General features: G+C 48.7%; 3 protein-coding genes and 1 long non-coding RNA gene across 4 annotated transcripts in view; 3 read left to right on the top strand and 1 right to left on the bottom strand.

The window, feature by feature from the left end:
• Positions 1-23,548, bottom strand: part of LOC136056703 (scale keratin-like) — a 211,789-nt gene extending 188,241 nt beyond the window's left edge. Inside the window, exon 1 of the mRNA XM_065749011.1 lies at positions 23,543-23,548. The gene's annotated coding sequence lies outside the window, so the exon portion shown is untranslated. The remainder of the gene's footprint in view (positions 1-23,542) is intronic.
• Positions 659-7,174, top strand: LOC136056659 (microtubule-actin cross-linking factor 1, isoforms 6/7-like). Its single transcript, XM_065748952.1, has 5 exons — positions 659-706; positions 821-831; positions 1,265-2,628; positions 2,827-2,864; positions 6,155-7,174. Exons 1-5 carry the CDS (start codon positions 659-661, stop codon positions 7,172-7,174), a joined length of 2,481 nt encoding a protein of 826 aa, XP_065605024.1.
• LOC136056707 (loricrin-like) lies at positions 9,025-10,731 on the top strand. Its single transcript, XM_065749016.1, has 2 exons — positions 9,025-9,062; positions 9,841-10,731. Exons 1-2 carry the CDS (start codon positions 9,039-9,041, stop codon positions 10,462-10,464), a joined length of 648 nt encoding a protein of 215 aa, XP_065605088.1. The 5' UTR covers positions 9,025-9,038; the 3' UTR covers positions 10,465-10,731.
• Positions 13,716-15,396, top strand: LOC136056677 (uncharacterized). Its single transcript, XR_010622968.1, has 2 exons — positions 13,716-13,797; positions 14,895-15,396. It is a non-coding gene; the product is annotated as an uncharacterized LOC136056677 (long non-coding RNA).
• Positions 23,549-25,103: the final 1,555 nt, after the last annotated feature.

Genomic DNA, 25,103 nt, shown 5'->3' on the forward strand with positions numbered 1-25,103 from the left:
CCCATTACATCCACGGGATCCATACAGGACAAATCAGTACCCAAGGGATATACCAAGTACAAATTGGGACACAAGGACCCTGCCAAACTGCACCAGTTGGTATGCAGGGACTGGATTCAGCACTGGCCAGTGTTTGGGGCCTGGTACCCTCTACCTGCAGCACTTGGGCTCCATGCTGGAGCAAGCATCACCCCTAATCCCAAGAGGCAGCATAAATTCCACCTGACCTCTGTACTGCCCATAGTGGGCCATGCAAAAAAAATTACCATCTATGTAAGACTGACACAGTGAGTAGTCGCAGGATGTGGGGATCTTCTACTCCCCTATGCCACCTCCGGTGACAGCACTCCCAACTACTGCGGCTCTCTCCTTTCTTCCAGACATTTCCATTGTGTTGATGGGATGATGGTTGGACTAGATGATCTTAGTGGTCTTTTGCAACATTAATGACTCATTGATTGATTCAATGATTGTTATGAACAATAGATATAAGTTCTCACACCATCCCAGAGGCATCTCCTAGCTCACGTGCAGGGTGCTGGAGCCCCACAGATCCCAACTTCAAACACAACCACGGGAAGAGAGCTCACATGAGATCCGTGCCCGAACTTTGAGTAGCCTAGGAAGTGATGCACTAGAGAGGCATTGACTTGATTCGATGAGTCAAGAGGATAACTGGTCTGAAAAAGCACAGTCTGTTCTACACGTAAGCCCGTCACCATTCCTCTGGATGCCTCGCAATCCACTAGAACAGTATAAAAGTCGCTTGGTTCTGTAGAGCTTCAATCACTCAGCGTTGTGCTGTTGTTCGTGTTATCAGAACCAAGAAGGGTAAGTCCATTTCTGCTGACAGGAGCAATTCTTTTGATATTTTGTGCTTGCAAAACAGAAATGCCTTGGTGGAGCATACAAGATGGGTGGTGGCTGGAAGCTTAGGGAGGTTGTTTTGGTGAATTTAAATTTTGTGTTGATATCAGACGAAGAAGGATCACCCCATGATACTGGAAATCATGGCAACACAGGTCCAGGTGGAACATCCACAGAATAAGAGACTCTAATGAATTCAGATTGATAATATTCAGCAATCTTGTTCTGTCCTGATAGTAAATGCTTTATATGTGGTTGGAATCCATGGATAATTATTATATGGAAGGATCTCAGTGAATGCACAGACCATCCTTTCAGTGAAACAGTAGTCCTAGTGGCAGAGGTCCTTCTGATAAAACTGGCTTCTTTTCAGTAACAAATACATACTTTCTTGCAGGGCCGCTGCTCAGAGATGTGTTCCCGACAGAGCTCTGGAGGCTGCCACGAGTCATCCTCCCAGTCTGGGGGATGCTGCGGTGGGGGCAGCTCCTCCAGCTACCAGGCACAGGGATCCTCCTGCTGTGGGGGCTCCTCAGGATACAGCAGAGGAGGAGGATACAGCGGAGGCAGTGGGGGATCAGCCCAGAAGATCATCATTAGCTCAGGAGGTGGAGGAGGAGGTTCTTCTGGATGCTGCGGTGGGGGATCCGGCAGTGGAGGCTCATCAGGAGGAAAGATCATCATCGCAGGAGGAGGAAGCAGTGGGGGATCTTCTGGATGCTGCAGTGGAGGGTCCTCAAGCTATGGCAGTGGAGGAGGATATAGCAGTGGTGGTTACTCAGGATCCAAGAGCATCATTGGAGGAGGTGGGAGCAGTGGTGGATCCTCTGGATGCTGTGGTGGTGGATCCAGCAGTGGAGGCTCTTCAGGTGGCAAGATCATTATTACCGGTGGTGGAAGCAGTGAGGGATCCTCTGGATGTTGCAGTGGTGGATCCAGCTATGGCAGTGGAGGTGGATATAGTGGTGGAGGTTACTCAGGATCCAAGAGCATCATTGGAGGAGGTGGAAGCAGTGGTGGATCCTCTGGATGCTGTGGTGGGGGATCCAGCAGTGGTGGCTCATCAGGAGGAAAGATCATCATTACTGGAGGTGGAAGCAGTGGAGGATCCTCTGGTTGCTGCAGTGGAGGGTCCTCAAGCTATGGCAGTGGAGGTGGATATAGTGGTGGTGGTTACTCAGGATCCAAGAGCATCATTGGAGGAGGTGGGAGCAGTGGGGGATCCTCTGGATGCTGTGGTGGGGGATACAGCAGTGGAGGCTCATCAGGAGGAAAGATCATCATTACTGGAGGTGGAAGCAGTGGGGGATCCTCTGGTTGCTGCAGTGGAGGGTCCTCAAGCTATGGCAGTGGAGGTGGATATAGCAGTGGTGGTTACTCAGGATCCAAGAGCATCATTGGAGGAGGTGGGAGCAGTGGGGGATCCTCTGGATGTTGTGGTGGGGGATCCAGCAGTGGAGGCTCTTCAGGCGGCAAGATCATTATTACCGGTGGTGGAAGCAGTGGGGGATCCTCTGGATGTTGCAGTGGAGGATCCAGCTATGGCAGTGGAGGTGGATATAGTGGTGGAGGTTACTCAGGATCCAAGAGCATCATTGGAGGAGGTGGAAGCAGTGGGGGATCTTCTGGATGTTGCAGTGGAGGGTCCTCAAGCTATGGCAGTGGAGGTGGATATAGCAGTGGTGGGTACTCAGGATCCAAGAGCATCATTGGAGGAGGTGGGAGCAGTGGGGGATCCTCTGGATGCTGTGGTGGGGGATCCAGCAGTGGAGGCTCATCAGGAGGAAAGATCATCATTACTGGAGGTGGGAGCAGTGGAGGATCCTCTGGATGCTGCAGTGGTGGATCCAGCTATGGCAGTGGAGGTGGATATAGTGGTGGAGGTTACTCAGGATCCAAGAGCATCATTGGCGGTGGGAGCAGTGGAGGTTCCTCTGGGTGCTGTGGTGGGGGATCCAGCAGTGGTGGTTCTTCAGGTGGCAAGATCATTATTACCAGTGGTGGGAGCAGTGGGGGATCCTATGGGTGCTGCAGTGGTGGATCCAGCTATGGCAGTGGAGGTGGATATAGTGGCGGGGGTTACTCGGGATCCAAGAGCATCATTGGAGGAGGTGGGAGCAGTGGTGGCTCATCTGGATGCTGTGGTGGGGGGTCCAGTGGTGGCGGATCTTCTGGAGGCAAGATCATCATTGGAGGAGGTGGAAGCAGTGGGGGATCCTCTGGATGCTGCAGTGGCGGATGCAGTGGGGGCAGCAGCAGTTCCTCAGGCCACACCATCATCATTGGCTCTGGAGGAGGCAGTGGTGGCTACGGTCAGTCCTCGCAGCAGAAATGCCCCATTGTCATTCCTCACATCGAGAGCCACCAGACCAAGCAGGCCTGCTACTTTCCCGGCCAGCAGAAGTGACCGCTCCTGGCAGCCCAGTGCTCAGCAGGAGCATCCCTGCCTTTCTCTGCTGCCTTGTCCTCTTTCCTCTCCACATGACTTCTTCTTGTCCCTTGATGCTGCAACCCCGTGCTGAGAATTCCCTGATGACTTTTCTCACCTTTCATTGTGATGCAAAATAAAAAACACTGTTTTCAGAAAGAACAATTTTTTCAACGTTGCTTCTGTTCTTTCTCAGTCTCCTGTTTAATTTCAAAATGTAAATAATCTACTGAGTGCATTGTGATGAGAAATCTTCAGCCTCCAGTGCTGGAGCTTATGGGTGTTAACAGGTCTTGCTCACAAGAGACCTTGTCGCATGAGCGTTGTCTGTGTCCCCCTTTAAATATCCACAGAAGCTGCATTATTAACATGGGGAATATCTCCACCTGTTTCCCCTTCCCAGATGAGGAAGCAAAGCACAAGCTCTGTGTTTCCTGAAGGGATTTCAGTGCAGACAACAGAATACTTTGGATCAACTTTGTCAGATTCTTCTCACAAAAAAAACCCATGCACTTCCTAGGGAACATGCAGCAGCTTTTGTGCTAATGGCAGCATCAAGGATTTTTTGGGATAGGCGTGACTGTGGTCTTGATTCTGCAAATGTTAAGCTAGATGTTTTTTATCCATCCACCACACACAGCTGGTAGGCAGGTAACAAAGTTAGATGTAAAAGTAATATTCCAGAGTTTATCATCAGCGATGCAAATGCTTGAAGGGCCACAACTGATTAGATTCTGTTTGTTGCAGAAAAACTAGGGAGCTCTCCTTATTGCCAGTGGTTTTTTCCTCAAGGCCAATGTCATTGATTAACACTGATGTGCCTGAAGGAAAAGTATAGCAGGGTCTGGCCAAGGTTTAACTCTTGCTCATAACAATACACAGCTTTCTCTGAGGTGTTGGGTGTGCAAAGTGTGCATGATAACATAACCTGACCTCCTGTATGAAGCAGAACTGTCCAACGGGGCAGAGAAGGGCCCAGACATGTCAGAGCAGAGTGACCCAAATGTGGGGCACTCCCCCCATGAACCTTTTTCATTCTACCAGGTGAGCTGTGTGTGGGGCACCAACTCTGTGTTTCCAACCTCTGTATGGGGTCAGCAGGTTTCATGGTGCTTGCAGGAACACTTCTTGCCAACCCTGCCAAAAGCCTCCACAGCTTTCCCTCACACCCTGGGTTCTGATGAGCCACAGCTCCTGGGTGCCCCTCTGTGCAAGTTCCTACAGGTTAGAGCCAGGGATCGAGGTGTTGTGATGCTCTGTAGTGCAACACCCACGCTTAATGGGCGGGAGCCAGAATTGATGTCAGACCTTGGATTTCTTATGGTGACTGGAAGAGAGCTTAAGACACTGGAGGGAGTCCAAAGCAGAATACAGAAGACCCCTGTACCCACTTTACCAGAGATGAGGCTGATGGCTCTGTCCCCACAGCACTGGAGTTGTGTTGCATGCCCAACATGTTTGTTGAGGAAGGGCTGAGCAACCTGTCACTGCTGTCACACATCCTCTCAGTTAAACCCCCCAATTACGCCTTCATCTGCTCCATCTCCAGCAAGGGTGGATGCTGTTGTCAGCCTCCAAGCACGTGTGACACAGTGGAAGGATGCAGGTGCTATGGAACGTGGCAGCCAGCACTGCAGACTCTGTGCTGATGAGTTGTCATTCTCCAGTAAGGCACATTCCATGGCAAAACACCCAGATTACTCCCTAACTTCAGTTTGCAGGAGCTGTTCAACATAGCAGGACCCCCAAAAATAACCTGAAGCAGAGGAAGAGTTTAGTGTGCTGTGGTTCAAGGATAGGGTCTTGGTGGCCTTCAAATGCATCTTTGCAGACAGAAAGATTTCAAGACCCCCCCAGTCCTGGCCATGCAACCCCGTGATCAGGACACCCAGAAAGCTGAAGCCGAGCACTGGTGTCCCCCAGCTCCATCCAGACTCTGCTCAGTGCATCATTTACCCTCCCTGTTTTCTCTAGCTCTACCTCACTTCAGCCTCCATCATTCGGCCTCCACTCCGTCCCCACTCCACTGAGCCCCTAGATACTGCAGCCCAAGAGAAAAGGATGGGGGGCAACCAAGAAGGACCTGGGAGATATTCAAGCACAGCACTTCAGAGCATGACCGCTGGAAGTGAATCATGGTGTAAAATTAGCAACAAGGGTATAAAACGTAATTGAAACACCATAGATCTCCGTTGTATCACCTATCTGCAGCAAGTGAGTCAAAGGAGGCAGGTGAATCCAGGCTCAGTAAATAAATTCATCAGCATTGCCTCACTTCCCTTACAAGACCAATATAAAGGCTAAAATGTCCTAGGGTTCCTCATTCGTCTACCACCAAGCCTTGCACGCATCTGTCTGTGTTGAAGGTAAGCCCGTTGATAGATACTTTCTCAATCCCTACACTGCCTTTCCTGCTGTCTCTCAAAGAAGAAGAGTTTGATGAAGCTACCATTCCAGTACAACAGGAGAACCTGGTGTAGATTGGAAGTTTGCTTGATTTGGGGTTTGTTGTGAAGCTTCAGAAGCAGTTCTGAGGGCTTCCTGAATAACAGTACTATTTCTTGCAGGGCCGCTGCTCAGAGATGTGTTCCCGACAGAGCTCCGGAGGCTGCCATGAGTCATCCTCCCAGTCCGGGGGATGCTGCGGTGGGGGCAGCTCCTCCAGCTACCAGGCACAGGGATCCTCCTGCTGTGGGGGCTCCTCAGGATACAGCATAGGAGGAGGATACAGCGGAGGCAGTGGGGGATCAGCCCAGAAGATCATCATTAGCTCAGGAGGTGGAGGAGGAGGTTCTTCTGGATGCTGTGGTGGGGGATCCAGCAGTGGAGGCTCATCAGGAGGAAAGATCATCATCGCAGGAGGAGGAAGCAGTGGGGGATCTTCTGGATGCTGCAGTGGAGGGTCCTCAAGCTATGGCAGTGGAGGAGGATATAGCAGTGGTGGTTACTCAGGATCCAAGAGCATCATTGGAGGAGGTGGGAGCAGTGGTGGATCCTCTGGATGCTGTGGTGGGGGATCCAGCGGTGGTGGTTCTTCAGGAGGAAAGATCATCATTACTGGAGGTGGGAGCAGTGGAGGATCCTCTGGATGCTGCAGTGGTGGATCCAGCTATGGCAGTGGAGGTGGATATAGTGGTGGAGGTTACTCAGGATCCAAGAGCATCATTGGAGGAGGTGGAAGCAGTGGTGGATCCTCTGGATGCTGTGGTGGGGGATCCAGCAGTGGTGGTTCTTCAGGAGGAAAGATCATCATTACTGGAGGTGGGAGCAGTGGAGAATCCTCTGGATGCTGCAGTGGAGGGTCCTCAAGCTATGGCAGTGGAGGAGGATATAGCAGTGGTGGCTACTCAGGATCCAAGAGCATCATTGGAGGAGGTGGAAGTAGTGGAGGTTCTTCTGGATGTTGTGGTGGGGGATCCAGCAGTGGTGGCTCTTCAGGTGGCAAGATCATTATTACTGGAGGTGGGAGCAGTGGAGGATCATCTGGGTGCTGTGGTGGAGGGTCATCTGGTTACAGCTCTTCTAGCTATGGTAGTGGAGGATCAGGTCAGAAGATCATCATTAGCTCTGGAGGTGGAGGATGTGGCTCATCTGGATGCTGTGGTGGTGGATCCAGCAGTGGTGGCTCTTCAGGTGGCAAGATCATTATTACTGGAGGTGGAAGCAGTGGGGGATCCTCTGGATGCTGCAGTGGCGGATGCAGTGGGGGCAGCAGCAGTTCCTCAGGCCACACCATCATCATTGGCTCTGGAGGAGGCAGTGGTGGCTACGGTCAGTTCTCGCAGCAGAAATGCCCCATTGTCATTCCTCACATCGAGAGCCACCAGACCAAGCAGGCCTGCTACTTTCCCGGCCAGCAGAAGTGACCACCCTCAGTAGCACAGCACTCAGCAGGAATAGTTCTCCTGTTTTCCAAGTTTGCCTGTTTCCTCCCCATGTGTCCTCTACTCAACCCTTAATGCTCCATCGCTATGCCATGAACTCCAGGGTTAAAAGCCTTTTGCCCTGTGCTGGTGTTGACTTCTTTGATCAAATTCTGCTCTATTATCAATGAGCATTTGTAGTACCTAATAAATATCATGACATCTCCATGTAGACTTATTTTTTTAGTTTCTTTTTTCTTGCTTTCTCCAGCAGCATCTCATTATCTTGGAAGCCAGAAATACATCATTAAAGTTAAATGACTCCCATTGAGAAGTTCAGCAGTGCATTGTCACAGCTCTAAAGCCAATGCATCGTAGTGCTCAAGAGGCTGTTGCACCTTTCCTTTCCTCTCAGCTCCAAAGCAGGACAACAACACATCATAAAGGATCGAACACTCACAGTTCCCAACATCCCCTTGACTCCTGCATTAGTGCTTCCCTTTCACTGCCACCCCAGAGTGTGGATCTGATTCCTCTGGGGCAGCAGCACCCAATGATAATGCCTGTGGAGCAACACAGAGCTGCTGGATGGTGCAGTTGAGGCTGTTGGGTTTCAACCTGAAGCACTGGGAGTGGGAAAAGCCCTCACTAGCAGTTTTCTGTGCCCAGAGTGTCCCACTGCCATGCCAGTGCCACGTCCTTGCTATACACCTTCCCTCCCAGCTTTGCAAACCTCAGAGCAGCTCTGCCCAGAGGAAAGCCTCCCACGCTGCGTTGGCTGAATGAGTCCAAGGCCAGCAGAAGGAAATAAAACCAGCAGCACAGCCCTTAGGCTGTGAAAGCACACTACACTATGCCTCCAGGCCTTAATTCCTCCTTGTCCATGTTAGGAAACCTGTTTTGAAGCAGCACCACCTCTTTGCGCTGCTCATTGCTCAGTGAATGTGGCCTTTTGCCAAAGCTGGGACTCACTACCTCCCCCCCCCCCCCCCCCCAGATAAACTGCTCAGAGCTGAACAGACCTGGTCCATCACCACAAGCTGAGCTGAGCACCAAGGCAGTGAGCAGACACTGTGCCAGGCAGTGGGACCAGCATGGCCACCACACATCCCATCGGTCCCTGGTGCTCTGTGGTCCTTCCAAGGGCACAGCATGGATAGATGCAAAAAGAAGGCAGCTGGTGGGTGACTCCTTCATGCCACAGTGGGTTTGGGTGCTAGGGCATTTACACCTCTGCAATTATCTCCAGGGTTCCCAGCCTTTCCCTTTAGCATCCTCACAAATCACTCAAGCTTTACTCTGACCCAAAGGCGAATACCCTCCTTAGGATACGTCTCTATGGAGCCACCAGTGAGAGGATGGAGGGGTCAGGTGCTGTGTGAAGCCATGGGTGCTTTTCTTTCCCTCTGGGTGCCTACTGACCCCATCCGTCCTTTCAGCAATGCCTGTGCTGCTAATGCTGCCGCGTTGCTAAGCCACAGCTTCCTGCCCCTTCCCCACTCAATGCCACCCTCTGCCCTGCATGCACTAATCCTCATGCTCAGCATCTCCTACACCCACACTCCCACCCACCCATCTCCCGCAGTGGATCTGCCTCGCAGCGATCCTTGTTTGGGGCAGGAGCACAGGAATAGAGTCATTAAGCAGAAAAATGGGGTTATTAAGCAGAAGTAGCAATTACTGCCACATGCAGGACAATGAGCAGCACGAAGGAGATATTGATCAGTTGTCATGAGTCAAAGCAAACATTGAGATCAGTGTTTGATTGGTAAATAAATCCTTGCCATTCCTTAGGGTGTCTCACTTCCCATATATGCTAAACGCCATATAAAAGTTCCTGTGTGTTAAAGCTCTTCATTCAGGCAACTTTAACCTTCTAAATGTGTTTCCAATGGCTGAGGAGGGTAAGTCTGCTTTTTCTGTGGCTTTATGATGGCATATCTGTGGGAGATAGATGGCTTCGTTTGGGATCTCAGGGTGTGTGTGCAGCAGTACCCTGCTGAGCATCCTCAGCACCGTTCTTGGGATCTGAATGACTTCTAGCTGTGATGCAGCCACTACTGCACTCCCACTTTGCTGCTGGGAAGTGAGGTGAAATCAGACCTCTGGGAGCCACAAGCAGGGTGTACACACAACTAAGTCTGTGGTGGGCTCAGCACATGGGGACCGGCAGAGCCTTCGCAGCTCCCAGCGTGTTTGTAAGGCGCGGGACATCTCTTTGATATGATTTAATAACAAGTCTGTGTTGTCCTTCATGGTGGTTACACATCTCTCATGGCTGTGTCGCTTATCTAAAGCACACTGGGAATGCAATAGGTGCAACAGCGTAGTCGGCAACGTCGCCTTGCTTGGAAATCTTGATACACCACTCTTGCAACACTTAAAAGCAGAATCAGGGATAATCCGTGCTATCTTTACAGCTCAGCTTGAGGACTGAGCGAGGGAAACTGCAGCAGTTTTGAGGTATTAAAATGCTTCAGCTTTTGATCCTCCGGAAATGCAGCCTAGAGATAGGAAACAGAAAAGCTGTCTCGTTAAAAGCCGAAACACTCTCGCATTTGAAGAATAGCAGAGTGTTGTCCTGGGATATTGCCATGGTGTAAAAAAAAAAAAAAAAAAAAAAAGATGAAGTAAAAAGAAGCAATAATTGATGGTTTGGGTTTTTTGTTTTCCTCTTTTCAGATTTTTCAATTTCTCCGAAGGAGATGCTCCCGCCAGAACGGGGGCTACAGTAATTACATCTCCTCAAACTATGGGGGAACGCCGAGCCTGCAGGGACATGGCTCCTTCTTCTGCGGTGGAGAGGGCTCCATCATCTACAGCCGGGGAGCTGTGCCCACATCCTCCCCCTACAGCATCACGGCAGGGTGCACGCCTGGCAGCGATGGGGTTGTTGTAATATCTGGAGGTGATAGCGAGGGGACATCAGGCTGGAGCACAACAGGGGGGACAGTCCCAATCTACAGCCCCCGGGGGACAGCGGGATATGGCATTGAGGACAGGGGATGGAGCATTGCTGGTGGCTCAGCTGGTGGTGGAGGATGCTACAGTGGGAAATTGGGTACGGGTGCTGGGAGAGGCTCCAGCTATGGGTATGATGCACCGCAGAGACAAAAGGCTTTAACTACAAGTGCTGGACAGGGGCTGTATGGAGGAACTTCAGGCTACGGCACCGGAGGAGAGCTCAGCTCTGGAAGTGCTGGGATCGCACAGGTCACGCAGCAGAAGTGCCCCGTGGTCATCCCTGACATCGAGCCCCAACAGATCAAGCAGAGCTGCCAGTGGCCCCCCAGCCAGAAGAAGTGAAGGACCCCACAGATCCCACTCTGTGCTCCAGATGTGCCACACTGCTGTCTTTGCCATGGACCAAGAGTTTTGCATTCCACCCATCAGTCTGTGCTTCCAGCATCAGGAAAGGGATCAGTTCTTCAGTGATGAGAAAAAAATCCCTTCCTTCCTCTCCATTTTCTCATGGGTTTGGAAAAGATCCCTTCCTTCCTCTCCATTTTCTCATGGGTTTGGAAAAGATTCCTTCCTTCTTCTCTTTTTTCTCATGGGTTGGGAAATAAAATATCAGGCTCTATAGGAACATCGGCTTCAGGATGACCTATTTAATTCTTCTCTCCTTCATTCGAGGTACATACAGACACCCAAAGAGATCACCTCAAAATGGGCTACAGAAGACTGGTTTTCCTATCAATACGATATGTACTTTACAACTAGATTCATTAAATGTCATGTTGATTTTAACACAATTAAAATACACAGTTCACAGCATCAGGAAAAGCTGCTTCCTTTGGCTCTGGCAGATGTCAGAGCCCCTCGTGCTGCTCCCACATTCCCAGCAGAGCCCCTTGACATTACACCCAGCCCAGCCCCCGCGAGCAGAGATGCAGAACGCCCAGGTGATTTCCCCGTGATTATTATTTACTACGTGACCTTGAGAATGCGGCACTGTTTACTGGGAGCAGTTTCACGGCCGGCCCCCATCCAGCAGATTGCAGGAGATGGCGTAAGCTGAGCACGTAGACATGTGCTTGCACCAGCAGCATGAGGCAACTCCAGAGAGCTGGTTTTGTCGCTTGCAGCAACCTGCTTCGTGGCACTGTGTGATAGGATCAGGCCCTAATTTAGGAGGAGGGAGAGGATGGCTCCTCCACGCTGCACTGATGGAGCAGAGTGGGGGTGGCTTGAGAGCCCAGTGCTGACGTTGGCCAAACATTGAGAGCTCCAGAATTGTTCTCAGGGCTTTGGGATTCCTCCAAATATTGGTAACCCAGCAAAAAGCACCCATAGATTGCCTGCTTTAAGGGAGAGAAAATGACGCACAGCTCCATTGTAAAATATTTTTTACCATTTCTGTTTTCACCCAGCTGGGGGAATTCTGGCTCTTTCAGCTCTACAAATACCCACAAAACTTCCCGTGATGTTCTTACAACAGTGCAGCTCCTGACTCCCATGCTCGGTGCCACAACGGGTGCCTGCACGCAGCCAAGTGTTGTAAGATGGAGAGCTGCAATGCCGGGAGCATTACACAAGATTTTGTCGCCCGCCATAATAAGTTCCATTCTAAAATTAGGCAGTGTTATCGTTTATTGGCATCTGCTTGTATTTCTCAAATCTACCACTTCATTATTGGTTCCTATTGTTCTCCCTGCTTCGCCTGCTGGGATGAGAAGGAGTGAAGGGCTCAGAAAGCTCCAACAACTTCCAAAACGTAATAAAGACCACAAGCATCCACAGACATCCTGGCTGTTCAACAAACTGGCCTAAAACCACTCCAAAATCTCACACACCTCAAAAAATAAAAAAGAGAAAAAAATACTTGAAAAGTCCACTTGTAATTTCCTGTCCCACCTGGCTGGTTCTTTGGGGCCCATCTCAAAAAGCACTGCACAAGCTGAGGTGATAAATGACCTAGAAGATAATACTAAATGAACCCAGCAGAGGAGGATGCTCTTGCACCCATGGTGCCAGGACCGGGCTCTGTCCCTCTGCTGTTCTTTGCACTCCAGAGCTGGAAGGCAGAGTTGTGCAGGCAGTGCACACTCTCACGTCTGCACCTGCACGTTTTCTCCTGTGTGCTGTATGTCTGGGGAGGAATAATTCGCTACTCATGGCTGCAGCTCTGCGATAGCATCCCTATGCCTGTTGGTGCTTGCAAAAGCCATAGCCACTCCACTTCTGTTTGTAAACAGGCAAGCTGAACTGTCAACAGGAATCTGGCTGCTGGGTGAAGTCCCACCCGATGCCTCTGGATAGAAACTAAAGGAATTGCTTTGGAGATAGCAAGTGGGAGCTAATCCTCTGCTTCAGTGTTTCCATCGACCTCAGCCCACCAAAACCTCACGATTCCCACGTTTGCAGAGGGAGCTGAGATATGAAACAAGTAAAAGCACTGAACACTGCTGGAACAGCATGGTACAGTCAGGAAAAGGAGAGATCGGGGCTGCTGCAGCTCAGCCCTGAGCCAGGAGCTGAGTAAGTGGTGGTGAAATGCAAAGCTGTGGTTGCACAGGGGATTGCAGGGCCCAGTGAGCAGCCAGGGTTGCAACAGCTGCTCCTTTGCACCCAGTGCACCGAGGAAGAGCAGGGTGAGCTGGGTGGCAGGCCCTGACCTCAGTGCCTTGCTCACGGCTTGCTCACACCTGAGGTTTGCTCAATCAGTGGTTGTCCGTGCGCATTTCCCATCACGGACAACGGCTGCTGCAGGTAGAGATGTCAGAGAAAAAAAAAAGTTAAGAAATATAAAAACAGCTATTTTAAAAGAGCAGTTCTGTTCAGTGCTTGTCGTGTTGGCTAGGAAAAATGATGGCAATGAGTATTAGTGGCAACTATATCAATACTAGTGCGTGGCTGTAAAAGTCAGGTGCAAATAGGAGGAAGACGAAATCACATTACATGCAGTCAGAATTCTCAGGTACAAGGCAAGGCTTCCTGAAGAGGTCTGCACTCCTCCCCTACTTTGCCAGGGCACTTTGCAGCTCTCAGTACCTTCCCTCATGCCCTCAACTTCGTTATCCTCCTTTTATTCCTGTATGAAATGACATAGGCAGAGAGAGGGGGACAAGAGTCGTACTGCAGAGCCATACCACTGGTTGGTATTTCTGGATGTCTGGTGGATGAGTGCACCTGAAGGATGCTCATGGAAGATGTGTGGTGAGGACTGTCTAACAGTGTGTTTCGTTTCTGGCATTTGAGCAAGACCCTTGCCCTGTGCCATCACCTCTCCTCTTCCCCAGGCTTTGGGTGAGAGGATTCAGCGAGGCAGAAACCCAAAATCTGCCACCTTTGCCATCCATTTTGCAATAGAAAACTCATCCTGGCATGACAGTGAGACAGCCAAGCCACCCACACAGTTTTCACTCTTTGTGCATTACAACCTGCATGGGGCAGGGTGGCAATTAAAGCTGTGTAACACAAGGAAGACAATCTACTGTATGACAAGTCAATCAAAGGAACAGGGTTGAATAAGCTTTTGAAGGTGTGGGTAATTAAGGCGGGGCTGTTTTGTAAATACATTGGTCATTTTCCCCAGGGGTTTTCAGGAAGAGAGCGAGGAACCATATAAAAGTTCCCAAATAGGAGAGGAGCTCATTCATTCAGCTCCGTTCCCTCTGCACAACCTTTCCAGACAAGGTGAGTTTTTGCTGCGTGGCTAATATTGCATGGCCAGGGAATTGTGCAGAATGGAGCTGTGCTGTTCTCTTACAGGGATGACTCCTTCTGCAGGCTCTGAGATTATGGAGATTCTGCTTCATGGGCAGGAGCAATTCTGCTCCATCACAGCTCTCTAGCTCACAACTCTCAGCTGGCTCTGCTAGGAAGAAGAATTTGTTGTTCTTACCAGGACATAGTTGCTTCGGGTTTCTAGTTATCAGAGGATGGACTGGAAATAAATGGAGTAAAGGAGAGGATGTGGGAATGAATGAGAGATGGGACTTTAATTGCATTAATGAGCCTGACTCCTTCACTAAGCTGCTTTAGAAAATGTAAATGTTTGTGGGTTGTAAGTATTAAGCTCTTCCTGCAGAAGTCTAGGAAACAACAGAGAAGGCAGATCTAATCTTGGAAAGGCAAGAGCAGCCCGGAGAGCCTCCAGCTCCATGAGCACAGCCTGCATGCCTCCTGCCTCCTTGGATCCTCTGCCCCAGGGGCTTGTCTCCTCCCAGGGGGTCAGATGTGTGCATAGGATGCTCCTGGATCCCTGGTGCATCAGGAAGCAATGAGCTGAGATTCTGCAGGGCACACAGAGAGTGAGAAGAGGGCGCAGGAGGGAGAGAAACATAGGAGTTCATTTCTTTTGAGCACCTGACTTTGAAAATGTATTCTGCTGTGGCTCAAATGCCACCAGTCCTGGCTGTAAGTTTATCACCTGCGCCAGGGAAACTGATTTTTGAGAGCCTTTTGTCCCAGTGCTACTGCACTACAGATTGACAGCAGGAAGCGCATCCGCTCCTCTGTGGCACAGATTATCACAGCGCATCCTGCATGAGTGCTTGTGGGATACACCAAGGGAGAACAGGCATGTGGAGCCCAGGTGACACAGAGATCAGGGTGGCACTGGGGGCACTAAGCTGGTGCTGATGATGTAGGAGCAAAGCCCCAAGGTGGGGAAGTGGGATGAGCAGAGGGGCAGATCCTGCCGGGCTCGTAATCACACCTAAGAAATCTGAATGCAAAGCAGAGCGTGGAAAGATGTGTGCATCTCAACACAAGGCTCTTCTCCTTCCCAGGGCTCCTGCTCTGACCGAAGATGTGCTCCCGTGCTGACAGAGGTTGCCACAGCTCTGAGAGCTCCTCCTGCCACAGCGGGGGCTCCTCCTGCCACGGCTCCGAGGAGGTTACCTGCCACGAAGTGAACGCTGTGCATGATGCGACGCCGGTGGTGGTCCTGCAGCCACAGGGCCCTGTGGTCACCGTGCCCGCTCAGGGCCCGGTGGCTCCTGCTCCATGCCAGCAGCAGCAGCAGCAGATCAAGCAGCCGGTGCAGTGGCCCACGCAGCAGCAGAAGTGAAGGGGCCGTGCTTGTTCCTCGCCTCTGCAGGGCACAGCTCTGAGCAGGGACAGCTCCTGCCCCTTCCCTCCAGCGCATATTGCCTCTCCTGATGCTGTGACATGGCACTGGCACATCAGAAATGTGATTTGCCCTCTTGCGCACGAGTATTTGTATCCGTTATTTTCCTGCTTCTGTATCCAGTAGCAAAGACGTGATATTAAAATGTAAAGCTCACAAAACCTGCTGGTGTCCTTGTGTGTTTCCACCTTCAGCATCATCTCCAAACTCAGTTTTGTGAATGAGAGCTGCCTTCCACGTTGCTTCCCCCTTCCCATTGCAGTGATGTGCCAAGGCTTTAGTCTCCACCCTTATGCATCTGCCAGACAAATCCAGATGCCAGGTTGGGCAAAACTGTCTGGGTTGAAGGTTAAAGCCACCCTGTGCAATGCCTGGCCCTGGGGCTCAGACTCCTGGCACATTCTGAAAGAGCTAAAAGCAAAGCCTTGAATTTGCAATACAGAGTTCTCCTTACATGGCTCCATCTAGGAAGCTTGTAACTCAGTGGTGGCCATGAACAAGAGGGCATAAGTAGAGGTAGGACCACATTATATTTAATCTTCCTTCTGATCTATTCTAGGTAAAGAATATGGGGTTAGATAATTTCTACAAGCACAATCTACCTTTGAAAATGCCAACAAGGACTTGTATGGCCTAGATGAAATATCAGCTGTTTCAAAAAAAAAACCCCTTGGGTTTAAGTCATGCCATGTACTCACTGCAGATTCCCATTCTGAACTGTAGACCCATTACTGAGCATCTCATAGAGCAGAGGGCAAAAAAAATAGAAGGAAAAAAAACCCTGAGTTTCAGAAGAGGGCTGAGCTTTCCTAGAAGGGGTAAGAAAACAGGAATATCAACTGGTGAGCTGTATTTCCCATTGCTCTGTGCTCAGCTCCAGCTTCTTCTCCAGCATCCACCAGCTGCCAAAATTCATGTCTCTGTGGGCTGAGAGCAGTGTGCTGTGTAACGCGCTAGATATTTAATTAACAAAGGCTTAGCACTGAGCCTTTGAAAGGAACAAGAAACTTATTATTAGCACTTGTTTTATTATTACTGTTAATTAAAGTGATGAGGCGCATCGTTCCCAGTAAGGATTGCAGGTGCAGGGATCAGAGATGTGCAGCACAGTACTGGGGGATGTTGCATGGAGCCACTTTCAGTGTCTGTCCCACCCTGGGAGGCTGAAACCAGAGCAGACAGAGACTCTGGGCTGGGCCTGAGCCTGACTGAAAGAATTTGAGGCAAAGGGAGATAAAATCTCCTATCTTCATGCTTTTAAAGCAGTTCAAATTCTCACATACATGCCCACTGTGTCGCGTCAGTGGATGAAGGAGGAGCTGGGGAGTAGAGACAGCACATCTCACCTGAGCTGGAGTTCCATTATCTCAGCACTGGAAAGCTGGAAAGGGGATTGCACCAATCCAGCAAGAAAACATCCTCACTTTCCTCCTGCCATCACAACACCAGTGCCAAGAGCAGCCTCTGCAGGAGCATTCCCTGGTGATGGCTCAGTCGATTCAGCAGCAGAGAAGGGGACAAGAAACAGGCCATGAAAGATGTGATGAACTCAAAGGAACCACCAGAAATGGGAGAGGCAAGGAGTGCCTCCAAAGCACATCTCTTACTGTCTTTTCTCTGCTATCCTTTGAGATAAGCAGGTGCAATCCACACAGGGTCCAACAGCAAAATGAAACTTCTTTTGGTCCCTGCTTTTGGTCCATGTGATAGCACCTTTTGAATGACATCAGATGCAATTTCTCAGAGAGAAAGCAAGGAGTATTCCGTAGAAGGTCTCTCCCTTTTGCACTATTTACAGTAAACAAGGTGTTTGGATTTAGGCAGAGCCAGGTCTGCATGGAGGGAGTAAACAGAGCTAGAGTCTATAAATAAGTTATCACAAGCGATCCAGATCAATCTAATCACATACCTTCACCAATACCACGGGTATGGGGGAAGAGGTGGGGTCAAAACGCAGGGAATGGGCTGGGAAGAGGAGGCTTTATAGAGACCTCAGTGTGAGGCACTGCTGGAGAATGGGGGCTTTGCCATCCCCTACCCACAGCCCTTCGTCTGCTGCCTTTGCTTCCCCACATCTGACTCATAGGTTTTATTTTTACCTCTCTTTAATGTGACAGCCGATTTGCTCCTGCACACGACCACGTATTTCTAAAAGCATCCACCAGCTGAAAGGTAAATAAAACTTTTAAGAGAAGTATTTATAGATTTGTGGTGTACGTCGTGATACCGCAGCACAGACACAAATAGGGCGGTCTGAGGGAAGGCAGTGATTCAGAGGAGCATCACTCAGAATCAGTTGTGCCTGAACGTCTAATCCCACAATGCCATCCTGGTGCTGACACATTCTTGCCTCTTATGTGACAAGGAATTGTAATTGCCGGATTATATGGGCATGACCTGTATGGAGACATGGGAAGGAACCCTGGGGTTCACCCATGATTCAGGGGAAAATCCACTGGGAAGCATGTACCTCCAGAACAGCAGGCAGGATCGTGTGGTTTTTTTTTCTTAAGCTACAACCCTGTCCCTACGTATTTCCACAAGAGCTGCAGAAATGTTGTGGCTGAATACTGGAAGCAGGGCAGCAATACCAGAAAGGGTCTGTCCCAACCAGAAGTTCACATGTCACCTTCAATATCATGAAGTTTAAGATCTTCATCCTTGCTATGGACGTAGGCACGTGACCCACCTTTGTACCACCTCAACTGGTAAACGTTTCCCCACATTAAACTAAAGGTGTTTCATTTAAAGCATTGGGAGAAAATAGGAATAAATTAAAGAACAAAGAGAAACTGGAGTGGAAAGTAATTGCACCTACGAGAAGATGAGCGGGATCTAAGTAAGACTGATGGCTGCACCTCAAATCAATGTGTTCTGGGTTTTGGCATCACTGTCACTGACACAGTGCTGCAGATTTAGGCAAAGGCAACATCTATAGCAAGAGAAAAAAAAATCATTGTTAGGATATTCCAGGTTGAAATTAGAAACCAGGAACTTCTTAGGGCTAATACTGAATCCCTCATTAAAGTTTCCGGTTCCATTGAGCAATTCAGTGAGAATATTCCTGCCCTAAGCATAATCCCCATGAGTTGCCACTCATAATCAGTTTTCTTCCACATGGACATGCAATCACGTTTGACTCTTGACCCATGTGACATCCCAGCACAGCTTGAAGAAATGATGCTTCTGCATTGCAAACGTCGCTTCCGCTTGATGCTCGATGTCCATGGCCTGATCTATTACGATTTTCAACACTGGCGTCACTTTGCACGAAATACCTTCCAATCTCTTTCATAGGGAGGTGGAGGAATTAAAGCTCTATTAATAACCCATGGGACAATTAGAATGCTAAAAGCACAGTGCATCAAAGGGAAAATGTAGGAAGCTGAATACAGCGGATAGAAATGGGCTGGGATATGTAATTACATTACACTTGCCAAGAGATGTCTCATGTCCCAGATAACCCTTCGGAAGAGTATAAAAGCTCTCTCACTCCGGTTTCCCTCATTCGCTTCTCTGCTCCCAAACACTTCCATTCCTGTTGCTGAAGGGGTGAGTCTACTTTTTCCTGTTTCTCCTCCATTTCTCTATGAAATCATCTACTTTCATACAAGCCTCGATAGAGCTGGAGTGCAATACCAGCTGCTTTGCTCTGGACCTTGGTCATGGGAGAGTCCAAGATCTTGTGACCCACAGAAGCTGTTTTATTAATGCAAAGGACAAGGGGGATATAGAGTTGCAGGTATAGACATAAAAGAAACAAACAAACAGAAACAGAAAGATTGGAAACTGCAGAGAGAGATAAGGACAGACAGATAACTTTATGGAAAAATATTTATGAAGTTTTTGAAGAAAAAGCACCAGGGGGTCTGCAGGGTCTAATATCTATAAAATGTCATGTACGTAATGCAGAAGGGATGAACATCCAACAATATCTAAGCAGTATTGAAATAAGAATTATTAATGAAGAACTAGAAATTAAGAAAACTGGGAATTTCAGTGCAGATTAGGGAAAGCAGGGGCTGCTGTACTGGTATGATATCTCTCTCTCTTCCCACAGCTTTGCCAACACTCCGGAAAGATGTGCTCCCGCGGGTCTTGCCACAGCCACGAGACCTCCTGCCATGGCTCCCGCTCCTCCTGCCATGACTCGGAGTCCTCCTGCCATTACACCATCCAGACTGTTCCCGTGCCCAAGTACTCCTACATGACACCGTGCTGCCCCCCAGTGCAGACCTACTGCCCCCCAGTGCAGCGTTACTGCCCCCCGGTTCAGCGCTACTGCCCCCCTGTCCCCTACTGCCCCCAGTACACCAAGAACATCTGCAAGCTGCCATCATCATTCCCCAAGTACTAGCTGCACGGCCACCTCCTGCTTTTGATGTTCAACGCCAGAACCGCCAGACCTCTGTTCCTATTTGGAGTGAATCCTCGAGTACTTCTTCTGTGATTATATTTTCTTCAAAATGTAAATTTGATCTCTTTTGATGTATTTAGCACTCAAGATCCAGCCTTTGTTCTTCTGCTAAAGCTTGGGAATGGCTTCTCCTGGTAGCACCTTACTTACGATGCCTCATCTTCCAACCATGTAGATAAGCCAATAAAATGTCATTGCCCAAAATAGAAAGTTTCATGCGTTGACTCTTTGACACCCTTACTTAAGAATCATCTTTACCTGTGATGACAGTGGCTCAGTTTCTTGCTCTTTTCTGCTCACACATCACCAAATCCTCACTTGCCAAAGTTTCAAAATGAATGAGAGCCAGTCATCCCAGCCATGTTGCTCCAGCGGGTGGATGCCTTTATATACAGCATATAGAGAGCTCACCTGCACCCAGTTAGCCTGGCACGGTCAGTCCCTGTTCCCTAATTCAGAAGTGCAGCACGCTTCATGTCTTAATCTGACTCAGAATTACGAAGGTTTTGAGGTGTCTAATAAATGCAAATAGGCACCTAGGGGACTTCCCTCACCCTCCTTCTTTCACTGGACTTCAAATTACTATTTTCAGCAAATGCTGAACATAAAATTAAATGTGAAACCTCTCTCTGCTTTTACAACCTAAGTTAATCCTTATCTCCCAGCTGAAAGCCCAACTAGCTGAGACGTCTGTTCCAGAACAGGATTGCTCGCTTCCTTCTGCCGGTTCCTCTGCATCAGTTTCATAAAGAGACGAACAATTAATTTCTGCTTATGTAGCTAACTTCTGGTAGCTGTGCTGGGGTGAAATGATGGCACTCAGCAGGTCAGAGGACTGACATCAGGGTCCTCCCAAAAAATACCTCTTCGTCAACCTTGTTGAGCTATTTCTACATCGCTTATGACTCCTGGGCTGTTCAGAGGGCTGCAGGTGAGATTCTCCTTATCAAAGGCTAGCTTATTTTTTGTTGAATTATGACCTTGAGAAATCAAAAGTAAAGTAAATCTAACCAAAACATGAAGACATACTGCCCTGGGGTGAGTTTTCAGGTTCAGCGAGATTTAGCATCTCACAAAAGGTAGCTATTCTGCCAGCATTTTTTTTAATTAATCGTGAAATCAAACTCCATAAGATATCTCCATAAGGATAACTGCCACCTTGTGAACTCAATTAGCAACTTTTCAGACCACCCTGTTCTAGCTGTAGGAGCACTGATCCATGGCTTGCTCCCTGGTGGTCCTGCAGCTCCCACCTGGATAAAAATCCCATGAAAGGAACAAATACCTCTTTTATTGCCTTCAAGTCAAGTCATAGGCCACTGTAAGAGAAAAGGTGAAACGCTGTAGAGATGCTTAAGTAAGAGCCCAAGGTGATTTGGGATCTGAAAGCAGGATGCGAGGTGATGAAAACCTAGTGGGTAGGATCTGATATCCTCATCTTCTAGGAGGGACATAAACAGGACAGTATGATGTCACGAGGAAAAAACAGCAGATCATCGGTGAACTCACAAGCGGAATGAAAAAAACTGGAATTGGGAACATCCTTCTAACATCATCTCAGGTGTTTAGGCATGAGGTGTGCTGGAGCCAGTCAACAGGACTTCCCTCTAAGGATGGTCCATGTGAGTTGTGGCTGTTAATTATTGTCCCTTGTGTCACGACAGATGGATCAAGAAAAATGTGAGTCTGCCACACAGACTAAGGGGCAGCAGGCAGGGCAGGAGTCAACACTTTGAATTGCGGGTTGATGCAATGCTGGTTGCCCAATGACAAATCACCCTTTAACTCCAGGGCTAGGTTCGTTCATAATATATAAATATGTAGCTACCTACAAAATCCTCTTATAAAGCAGATTAGGAAATCCATTGCCTATTAACATGTTAAGGGAAAAATAATAATTGGTTATCCTGACTGTGTCAAATCGGAAATGCTAAAAAAAAAAGACACAGAAGATAAATATGAACGTGGTGATTTGTCAGCGTTGCCAAAGGATGCATAATCTCTCGGACAAGCCCATCAGGAGCATATAAAAGTTCATATCCCTTGCTACTCCTTCATTCAGCTTGACTTCTCAGTGCTGTTCCCTTCTCCTGCAGAAGGTAAGTTGGTTTATATTGAATTATCTAATACTTGGCATCAGAAATCATGCTGGATTTTGGCTGGCTGGTCCTCTGTTCAGACCTTGTCTTTCTTGTTTCTAGTTTGTGACTGAGTGCCTTTGGGGTGTAGCATGGAATTAATTCCCAAACTCTGTGGAAGTGGAAGGACAGACGTAACAACTAAATCAGCTGTAAATTTCAATCTTCAAATGCCATCAGCAATATCTTGCTAGGGAAATTTCCACCGGAGTGGGACCGCTGGAGAGTATCTCCCAAAGGACGTAGCTTTCTATATTTTGGAGTTAGGATGTCCCACATGTAGAAGAGAATGATTTTCCACAGGAAAAACCCACTAAATAGATAGATAGATAGATAGATAGATAGATAGATAGATAGATAGATAGATAGATAGATAGATAGACACAAGGAAGGACAAAGGAATTTAGAGGGGGGCTGCTGTACCAGCATGACATCTCTCTCCTTTTCTTCCTACAGCTTTTCCAACACTCCGGAAAGATGTGCTCCCGTGGGTCCTGCCACAGCCACGAGACCTCCTGCCACAGCTCCCACTCCTCCTGCCATGACTCAGGGCTCTCCTGCCATTACACCATCCAGAGGGTCCCCGTGCCCAAGTACTCCTGCATGACGCCATGCTGCCCCCCAGTGCAGACCTCCTACCCCCCAGTGCAGCGTTATTGCCCCCCTGTGCAGCCCTGCTGCCCCCCTGTCCCCTACTGCCCCCAGTACACCAAGAACATCTGCAAGCTGCCACCACAATGCCCCAAATACTAGCTGCAGGATCCAGCCACGCTCCACCACCACTGACTGCCTCCTCCTTAGACACCTTGGCCATGGATTGATGCATCACTATGGACATCCCGGGGTCTCTACCCTGTGCCTCACCACTGCTGTGTATGACATGCTCCCCCAGTCATCTTTCAAGGATTCGCTCTTTCCAATGACTCGGGAAATGTTCTCTCCATGTATTCAGTGCATAATTACCACTGGGAATCTTTTCATGCCTTGCGTTTCTGTTTCAGACTCGTCTGGCTGTGGGAAACAATAAAGCTTACAATTAATGAGACTTGTATTCTCCTTTCATTTCCTTATTCACTTTTCAGGCACTTGGATTCTTCCCTTCATAGTCCTCCTCTAAAAGTGCCGCCACTGGCAGTGTCCAACAATTCCTGGGTACACTTGGAGAGAAAAGAGTCACATTAGTAGAGAAAATAAGTCCTTAGCTACCAAAGCTCCATGTGGACCTCAAGGGTTGAGCACTACAAAGCTTCCCCTCTTGCCAACAGCCCCCCAGTTATTCTGCAGAGGTTCTTTATCCCACTGTGTTGAAAACAAAATAAAACAAACAAAAAAAGACCCTTGACTGGAAATTGAATGGTAGCTTCTGGAAACAAGCAGAGCTCATTCCATGAAAGGGTAATAAGTAACTTACAGTTGCTAACCTCCTTAGTCATAAGTTCATAAGTTCATAAGGTTGGAAAGGACCTATAAGATCATCTAGTCCAACCATCCTCCTATCACTATCTCTACCCAACTACTAAATTAAGTCCTTAACTACTAAATTAAGTCCTTAAAAAGTCAATAAATAAATAGTCAATAAATAGTCAATAAATAAATAGTCAATAAATAGATAAATAAATAAATAGTCAATAAATAAATAAATAGTCAATAAATAGTCAATACATGCAAATAATATACTCCAAGCTCAGTTGTTCAACTTGACCGTATCAGTGCTATCTCTGTACAGCCGAGAAAAGTGAAGTCACACACTACTCTTCCCCAAGCACTGCTTGTTGCCTTCAGAATGGAGAAACGGACAAGCCCCAAGAAGGTCAATTTCACGTAAGATTCAGGGACATTAGTGCAGCATCAATTGCAGCACCATAACACCCTCTTATTGAGAAATCAACCAAATCCTGCTGCATGTAACCAGATGTGACAACACCCACATCACTCAAAAACCAGCATTTCTTCACTCTAGGCTGGGCTTTCCCAGTATACTCCTCTGGAACAGCTGTACACAATGGATGTTAACTCTTCAGAGTCATATTTTCAATAGCAGGCCCTGAATATGAAAGATTCAGAAACGTATGTGAGCAGCGGAACCTGAAGGCACCCACTGGGAAATCTGTGGAGAAGGTAGAAAGAGTTTATGGGATGTCAATAGGATGCTAGAGGATTAGAGCAGGGTGGGTGCAGACAGTGGAAAAGCACCAATTTCATCACCCAGGCAGATGCAGGCTCTCTTTTGTTTAGAGATGGAATCACTAGGACAGGTTGGTGGCTGACACTGCAGGTCTTGGAGGTCTTTTCCAGCCTAAATGATTCCATGACTTGCATTTGATAATATCGTTTCCTCTTGACACTAAACAACAGGTAAATTAAAATCCTGAGCTGTCACTTGAACACATCAGTTTGACTGCTACAGGAGTCAGCATTTCTGAGCCATAATGACATTTCTGCCCCTGATGCAATCCCAGGTGCCCAGTGGCACGCTAATTAACATCTATCAGATTACTGTCAGTCTGCAGGAAACAGGAAAAGTACCACTTCCCAAATCCTCATGGGGAATTCATTAGGAATGAAATATGGGAGGGAATATCACGCATCGCTGAGGAAGGGCTAAGACAAGGGCAGCACCAACACGTGCCATATTGAGAGCGTGAATAATCCCATTGCCATCGCACAGCGGTGTCTCATGCCAAAGATCACCCTTCAGAGCTGCATAAAAGCCCGCTCAGCCCAGTCCTCCTCACTCGACATCCTTTCCTGACGAACTTCTGTCACTGCAGAGGTAAGATCTTTCTCTTCATTCTGCCATCAGCAGCTTCACGTTGCTGTATGACGGCCTCAGTTGGGGAATGGGCTTGGGGAGAGGATGGTGGGGCTCCCCGTGTTGGCTTGAAGGTCCTGGCTCTGTGAAGGAATAATTGAGAGGGAGAGGGTGAAGCAGGACCAAGGGGGGACATGGGATAGACAGGGAAGAAACAGAAAGAGAGAATTCAATAGGGAGATCAAGAACAATTCTAAAAAGTAAGAAAGGAGTGGGTGAGGGTGGGTGAGAAGCACACCTGGGTCTCTTCTCATCAGCATGATCTCTTGATCCCAGCAGCTTTGCCAACACTCCGGAAAGATGTGCTCCCGTGGGTCCTGCCACAGCCATGAAACCTCCTGCCACAACTCAGGGCCCTCCTGCCATAACTCAGGGTCCTCCTGCCATTACACCATCCAGAGGATCCCTGTGCCCAAGTACTCCTGCATGACGCCGTGCTGCCCCCCAGTGCAGACCTACTGCCCCCCAGTGCAGCGCTACTGCCCCCCAGTTCAGCGCTAC

The sequence above is a fragment of the Cyrtonyx montezumae genome, unplaced genomic scaffold (assembly GCF_038088225.1).
Source record: "Cyrtonyx montezumae isolate F1298 unplaced genomic scaffold, pur_monq_1.0 scaffold_57, whole genome shotgun sequence".
Taxonomy (NCBI): Eukaryota; Metazoa; Chordata; class Aves; order Galliformes; family Odontophoridae; genus Cyrtonyx; species Cyrtonyx montezumae.